Source organism: Penaeus vannamei, chromosome 12 (genome assembly GCF_042767895.1).
Source record: "Penaeus vannamei isolate JL-2024 chromosome 12, ASM4276789v1, whole genome shotgun sequence".
NCBI lineage: Eukaryota > Metazoa > Arthropoda > Malacostraca > Decapoda > Penaeidae > Penaeus > Penaeus vannamei.
In genome coordinates this window covers 29,496,512-29,504,011 of record NC_091560.1, presented here as the reverse complement: position 1 = coordinate 29,504,011, position 7,500 = coordinate 29,496,512, and the positions used below count along the sequence as shown (strand labels likewise).

At 43.8% G+C, this 7,500-nt stretch overlaps 1 protein-coding gene across 1 annotated transcript in view; it reads left to right on the top strand.

Moving 5' to 3' along the window:
* unc-13 overlaps window positions 1-7,500 on the top strand; it is a gene marked incomplete at its 5' end in the record, with an annotated part of 806,055 nt that overhangs the window by 744,193 nt on the left and 54,362 nt on the right. Inside the window, 3 exon segments of the mRNA XM_070128168.1 lie at window positions 627-846; window positions 2,171-2,239; window positions 5,540-5,660. Coding sequence (XP_069984269.1) covers window positions 627-846; window positions 2,171-2,239; window positions 5,540-5,660 — 410 coding nt within the window.

Sequence of the window (7,500 nt, the reverse complement as noted above, 5' to 3'; positions counted from 1 at the left end):
ATTTATTGCATGGTGATTCTCATTCTCTCTCTCTCTCCCTCTCTCTCTCTTCTCTTCTCTTCTCTTCTCTTTTATCAATGCTGTCTTACGTTTTCCTGTTCTATATATTTAGATATAGATATAGACATATATTTTGTTTCTGGTTCTTTAAGTATGGTGTTTCTCCTCATGGTTATTTAAGGCCTTGCACCTTTTCCTTCCAGCCAGCTTATTTATCTTTACATTTTACCCACTTTCTTTATTTTATCTTATTTTCACCTCCCCAAGTCCCGTCTTACTCCCCCCCCCCCCCTTCATCCTCAACTCCTCCCGGTGTACTTTATTAAAAGTTAACCAAAAGAAGTTGATAATCCGGTTCTTAGTCCCCCATATCTCTCCTTATCTCCCCCTCCCCCTCTTCCCCTTCCCTCTTGCTAAGATCTTCTTCCTCCCTTGCTCTCTACCTCCCCCCGCCCCTCGGTATCTCTTCCATCCCTCCCTCCCCCTTCTGCTTACCTCCCTGCCCCCTCCACTTCCCCCGCGCTCTCCCTCCCCTTCCCAACCGCCAAGAATAAGACCAATAACTGACGCACATTTTTTCTTTTCTCCTCCCCCCTCTCCCCCCTCTCCCCCCATACGATGTACAGAAAATGCACGTGTACAAGAAGACGCTGCAGGCGCTCATCTACCCGATCTCCTCGACGACGCCCCACAAGTTCCTGCCCTGGACGGCCACCTCGCCCACCTACTGCTACGAGTGCGAGGGCCTCCTGTGGGGCATCGCGCGGCAGGGCGTCCGCTGCGTCGAGTGCGGGGTCAAGTGCCACGAGAAGTGTAAGGACCTTCTCAACGCGGACTGTTTGCAGAGTAAGTGCGCTGAGGCTTCGGGTTCGGGGGCGAGTCTGCGGGCGTGTGTCCGTGTGTCTGTGGGGGGGATGTTTTTGTTTTTGTGTGTGGGGGGGTTGACTGTTGTTGTTTTTCTAGATTGTTTTTTGGTTTTGATGTCGACGTGATTTTTTTTCTTTTGTTTCTTTTTTTAAGGCGGTATGATTTTATTTATTTTTTCGTTGTGTAACTTTTTAGGAGAAAAATGTGTAACCAGGATCTCTTAGCGTTTTAAATATTTTCTTTTCTATATTCATATAAAATGCGTTTTATTTATATTATTCATTTGTGCACTCTTAATTTTTCTACACCAAGAACATCAAAACAGGAATGTTGAGTAACCCACTTGTAATACAAATTACATGATCTTACATAAGCATTTTACGTAAACTTGTTTGTAGTTATTTTGAAATTAATTAACCACTTCTCCATCGTGCATAAAACAAGGTACGTTAAGTTTGCAGCATATTTATATCTTTAAAATGTCGCATGCACCGATGTTGGCAACGTTGCAGCTTGTAGTGTAGCTAAATCGTTGCAGACAAGGTAAATATTTGCGCAGTGTGCAATTTATTGGCGGTAACATTGCATGTAAATTGTTGCGAATGCCCAACGAAATCTAATTATAGTTTCCGTTTAATGTACAGGTCCAATCAAATTAGTTTACCTGCTGTCATTTTGTAGTACGTGGGTAGTGCTACGTTTTAGTGTGGATCGCTCGCTGTCGTTGTCGACGGCGTTGGTGTGGGATTTGTGTGTGTGCTTGTGTGTGTGTGCTTATATGTGTGCGTGTGTGTGTGTGTGTGTGTGTGTGTGTGTGTGTGTGTGTGTGTGTGTGTATGTGTGTGTGCGTGTGTATGTGTGTGTGTGCGCGCGTGTGTGTGTGTGTGTGTGTGTGTGTGTGTGTGTGTGTGTGTGTGTGTGTGTGTGTGTGTGTGTGTGTGCGCGCGTGTGTGCGTGCGTCTGTGCGTATGTACGTACATGCTTGAGAGAGAGAAAGAGAGAGAGTTAGTGTGTGTGTCTGTGTATGTGTGTGTGCGCGCGCGTTTGTGTGTGTGTGTGTGTATGTATGTGTGTTTGTTTGTTCATTTGTGTACCCGTATTTGTATATGGCAACATGAAATACACATATCTGCCCGATGATCTCACACCCACAGCTTTTATTGGCATGATACTTGCCTGACCTCTAATAAGTTTTCGTTTTCTCCTACCATTTCTTTTGCATTTTCGTATCTGCACGTGTGTTTGTTCTCCGTGACGTCACCCGTCTGTTGTGTGTGTGTGACGTCATCACCAACTAAAACAGCTGCATACAACTTGGCCAAACACGCCCCCTGGTTGCCCAACGTCGAGCTAGTCCAAGTACTTGTAGAGAGTAAGTACTTTGTGCTTCTACGTCTAGGTTCGTGTGGACAGTAAGTGCTATGTGGTCTCTTTCTACATGGACTGTGTGTTCGGCCGGAGCTATGTTGTTTGCTTACATAACGCAGGTACTTTGCAGGTAACAAAAAACATCTCAGCTTTATGTTGATTATATTTGCTTTTCGTTTGTTCTTTGCCCTTTTTTTACTCCTACTTTCATCTCCGTTTGTGGAAGCAATACACTCTGAGCATCTAGATGGCAGTTTTACACCCAGGAAAAAAAATAAGCCCGGATGTTGCTTTTATCCTTCAGATAGTAATGCGTTTTCCTCATCTCTCCGCGCTCTCCTCCTTCCCTCGCCTTCTTTGCTTGTCCCTTCATTACATTTAGAAAAACTCGCCAAAGCTCTAAAGGTTCCCCACGCTACTCCTGTAAGAGGATCAAAGCTTTCATACCTGGCAGCCAAAAACGCACTTTTAGCGAAGGTTACACAGGTGAGAGAGATTCGAGTTCCCCTTCTTAAAAGTACAGAAGCCGACGTCGAATTTACATGTTTTCTTATGCAGATTTTTGTTCATTGTTTTACAGAATGTATTCAAATGTATCGTGTGTTTTACAATGTCAACTTCAATTGTTTTAAGAGTGCATAGAAAAACGATCGCACTTTGATTCATTCAACATTTCTATAAAACACTTCATAGAAATGCTACATGGCACCCGAACACAACATGACACTCCAGCATCGAACATTACATTACGTGTTATTACATCACTCTAGATGGAGCTGTCGACGCACACCTCTGATCGATGGTCGTTTGGCCGATCGATCGACAGGAAGCAGGTGTGGCGCTGGTCATGCCACCTCCCAGCTCCCACCTGCTACACCTGCTTCGCCTGCCTCACCTGTCGCTTCAGTGCGCTTCCCCTTGTCCTTCCCTTGTTATTTATGCATTATTCCCCCGTTCCCTCCGTTACGTTTCTTTCTTGGGCGGAGGGCGTGGGAGCCGGACGCGGATTTGTGAATTATTAATAGGTTGGGAATTTATCGACCCGGATTGTGTCTCGGGTCGGGTGTCTCCATCGCTGTTGTTATTGTTATCGCCGTTTTATGCGGTGGAGACTTGGGGGGGGGGGGGGGGCAGAGGCTTTGTTTGGGGGCGGGGGGGGGATGGGGGCTCGGTGTAGGTGTGGAATTTTCCTTGTTCTTGTCCCGTTCTTCTGTCTACTTGTTTTCTCTCTCTCTCTTCCTCTCTCTCTCTCTCTCTCTCTCTCTCTCTCTCTCTCTCTCTCTCTCTCTCTCTCTCTCTCTCTCTCTCTCTCTCTCTCTCTCTCTCTAAATGTTTCACTACCTTTATCTTTTTTCTCTTTCCTCTCTCTTCTACTTTTTCCTGAGCCCGCCTCTTCACCTGCACTCTCCCGCACTTTCATTCTTACAGTCTCTCACCTCCCTTGTTCCGTTTTTCTCCTCCTTTTCCCCTTGCGCATTTCTCCGCTTTACCCTCCGCAATCTCTTTCTTTCTCTCTCTCTCCTCTCTCTCTCGCTCGCCTCTCTCTCTCTCTCTCTCTCTCTCTCTCTCTCTCTCTCTCTCTCTCTCTCTCTCTCTCTCTCTCTCTCTCTCTCTCTCTCTCTCTCTCTCTCTCTCTCTCTCTCTCTACATATATAGATAGACAGATAGAGATAGGATATATACATATACACACACATATACATATATATATATATATATATATATATATATATATATATATATATATATATATATATATATATATATATATATACACACACACACATATACATATCTTGTGTTCTCTCTCTTGCTTCCCCTCTTTCTCCTCTATCTCCATTTTCTCCAACATTTTCTTCTTTCTCTTCTGCTTTTTCTCTCCCCCCTCCTCTTCATTTCATGCAACTACTACTACTACATCGTATCTATCCTCTGCATATTCCTCTCCTCCTCTTCCGCTTCTTTCTCCTCCTCCTCTTGAGCAACATCGCAAAATGGCCATTAGCCGACACATCGTTACTCGAAACGATATCACGTAATCTATGCCATCACGGCGAGTTACCTGAGAGTTGTCCAGCGCCTCCCATTAGTGTAAAATGAGGTTATAAAACAAAAGTTAGCGCCTTTTAGGAAATGGTCACTTCTGCTATCTGTTTTGTTTTTCTTTTTCTTTCTTTCTTTTTCACTGTTTGTTGGTCAGTTGGTTGGGTGGTTATATTTTTGATGTTCGGAGGATTCTCGGGCTGTTCGCTTCGAGGTTTGGGAATGCGAGAGTAAGGGGTCATCTCTTGGTTAAAAGGATTCAGGGGAGAGAGATGGTTAGGGAGGAGGGGGAAGAGAGAGAGAGAGAGAGAGAGAGAGAGAGAGAGAGAGAGAGAGAGAGAGAGAGAGAGAGAGAGAGAGAGAGAGAGAGAGAGAGAGAGAGAGAGAGACAGGCAGACAGAGAGGAAGGGAGGGAGGAAGGGTGAGGGAGACAGACAGACAAGAGACAGATATAAAGCCGGAGACAGAGACAGACATACTAAGAGTCAGACAAAGAGACAGACAGAGAGAAAAAAAGAGGAATAAACGATAAAGAAACCCGAGAATGCAGCCTTCGCTCCGTGGTATGAAAGAGAGGAGAATAAAAAAAATGTGAAAGGGAACGAGGAAGAGGCCGCAGAGCTGGAAAGGCAATCCTCACTCTTGTCTAATAGGATGAGGCTCGCAAATGCTGGATCGGGGATGCACGCGGCATAAAGGCAGGAGAGTGTGGATGCGGAATACGCTGTCGAGATTTTGAGGTTTAGGCAAAGGCGGGGCTACGGAGGGGTTGTGGGAAGATATGTTGGGGAGCATTTCGGTGTAAAATGATGCTTATTAGGCGTAGGTTCGCTCTCTCCCCTTCCGCGCCTCGTCCTCTTTAACCCAACATGAGGTATAAATAAACAATGATAAATTTAGCAGGGGTGAGTATTTAGTTACCTTTTTATTTTTCTTCCCCCAAAAGCCTGTAATCCCTTTAAACACCGCTAAGGCAGATTTCTTCCACAGCTAATATACCATAAACGCATAACAATCAGTCAGTACAACAACTTTCACAACCATACACCAGCATATCTCTTTTGTTTCACCCCCTCTGCCTCTGAGGAAACGAGTAAGCCAAAGAAGAGTAACGACTGAGTAACCCCGAGACACGAACATTGCATCATGTTATGCCTGCACGAGTAACGCCTCATCTATCCTGTTTTTGTTTTTTTTCCTCGATGCACGCCGAGTAACGAGTAACCAATCCTGAGAATAACGCCCCATCCTATGCTTGCAGGAGCGGCCGAGAAGAGCAGTAAGCATGGCGCGGAGGACAAGACCAATAACATCATAGCGGCCATGAAGGATCGCATGAAAAAGAGAGAAAGGGAAACGCCGGAAATATTCGAGCTTATAAGGTACGTTGTTACACTAAATGTCTATAGGGTTTTCGACCTTAAATGCGTCTTGAGCGGTTCCTGGAGGAGGAGACAGTGGTAAAAGCCGAGCTACAGATAAGACAGGGAGTCAGCGAGTAAGCATTCATTATCTTTTTTATAAGCAGTTACCTAATCTTAAGGAACTTTGGTGGGTCGTTCCGCATTCATTCTTATTTCGAGAACATGAAAGTCAAGGGAAGAGGAGGGAAAGAAAAGAAATATATCCTGAGGCACATTCATAAGCAATTTTGTATAAAAAAGAATAAAAAAGTAATCCCATGCTCGGTGTGTTTGCTTATGTAGATTCCCGGCGCTGTATGTGTTGTCTTATCATTATCTAGGCCGGATGTAGGGCCTTCGGGGAGATGGTCGAGAAGATAAGATCTATTTTCCTCGCGCCATACAGCCCCAGGCCCTTTTTGTCTCTTTTTTTTCTTTCTTTTTTGGACTTTCTCTTTGTCTCTTTGTCTCCTTTTATATTTTTAATCCTTTGAGGCTATTTTTATTTTTGTTTAATACTTCTAATTTTTGCTTTCTGTAATTTCTCTCTCTTTCTCTCTTTCTCTCTCTCTCTCTCCCTCTCTCTCTCTCTCTCTCTCTCTCTCTCTCTCTCTCTCTCTCTCTCTCTCTCTCTCTCTCTCTCTCTCTCTCTCTCTCTCTCTCTCTCTCTCTCTCTCTCTCTCTCCTCTCCCTCTCATTCCCTTTTCAGTAAATACGTGCAGCAGATATTTCCTCTTTTCTTTCCCTCGCTCGTCAACACCCCGAGTCCATTATCAGAGGTGACAGTTTGGGCCAAAATACACATGTTGGAATACACACTTCACTTCAGTCGCCCGTCCGCCCGCACGCCCGCACGCCCGCACGCCCGCACGCCCCACCCGCCGGCCAGGGGAACTGGTTTTATTCCGCGACAATAAAATGGATCCACATCTTTGCGGCAAAATGCGTTCCACAAGCGTAGGATCTTGAGAATGTAATTACAATAATGTTTGATGGAATGTTGTCGATTGTACTTTTTGTTGTTGTTTTATGCTGTGGGATTTTTTTTCTAAAGGGAGGTAGATGTATTTGGTGAGATCGTTTCAGGGCCGTGCTGTTTGTCTCTCTTAATGCAATTTTATTTTACTTTCTTTATAATGTGTTGCGAACGCCCGCATCTTAAGTAATTATAATGATAATCATAATAGTAATAGTAATGATGATGATAATAATAATAATAATAAGGATCATTGTAATGATAATGATAATGGTAATAGTAATAATTATGATGATGGTAACAATTATGATGATAATAATTATGACAATTATGATGATAATAATTATGACAATTATGATGATAATAATAATAGTGATACCAATTATGATTATAATAATGATGATAACAATTATTATGATAATAATAATCATTATGATAACAATTATGATAATAATAATGATGGTGATAACAATTACGATGATAATAACAGTAACAACAATAGATAAATGAATGAACAAGTAAAATGAATCTAGACGTCACCCTTTCCCAAAATGTCCCGGCGACTGTCCACCCGTCAAGAGAGTTGAACGGACGATCACTTTCGACGGTAGAGCAAGTTTGATTGATGGCTTGATTGAGGAAATGAGGCGTCGGGTCGGACCTTCGGCCTCGCCCTCGTCTGAATGAAAAGGACCAAAATGAAGACGAGTCCCCGGGATTAGTGACGTCGGGAGATCAGTGTGTCATTGTCCTCACGTGAATGATGTCGAGTTAAATATGCGGGCGCCGGATTTTTTGGTGATGCAAATCCCGATGAAATGAAGCGGCGTATTCCAACAAGTG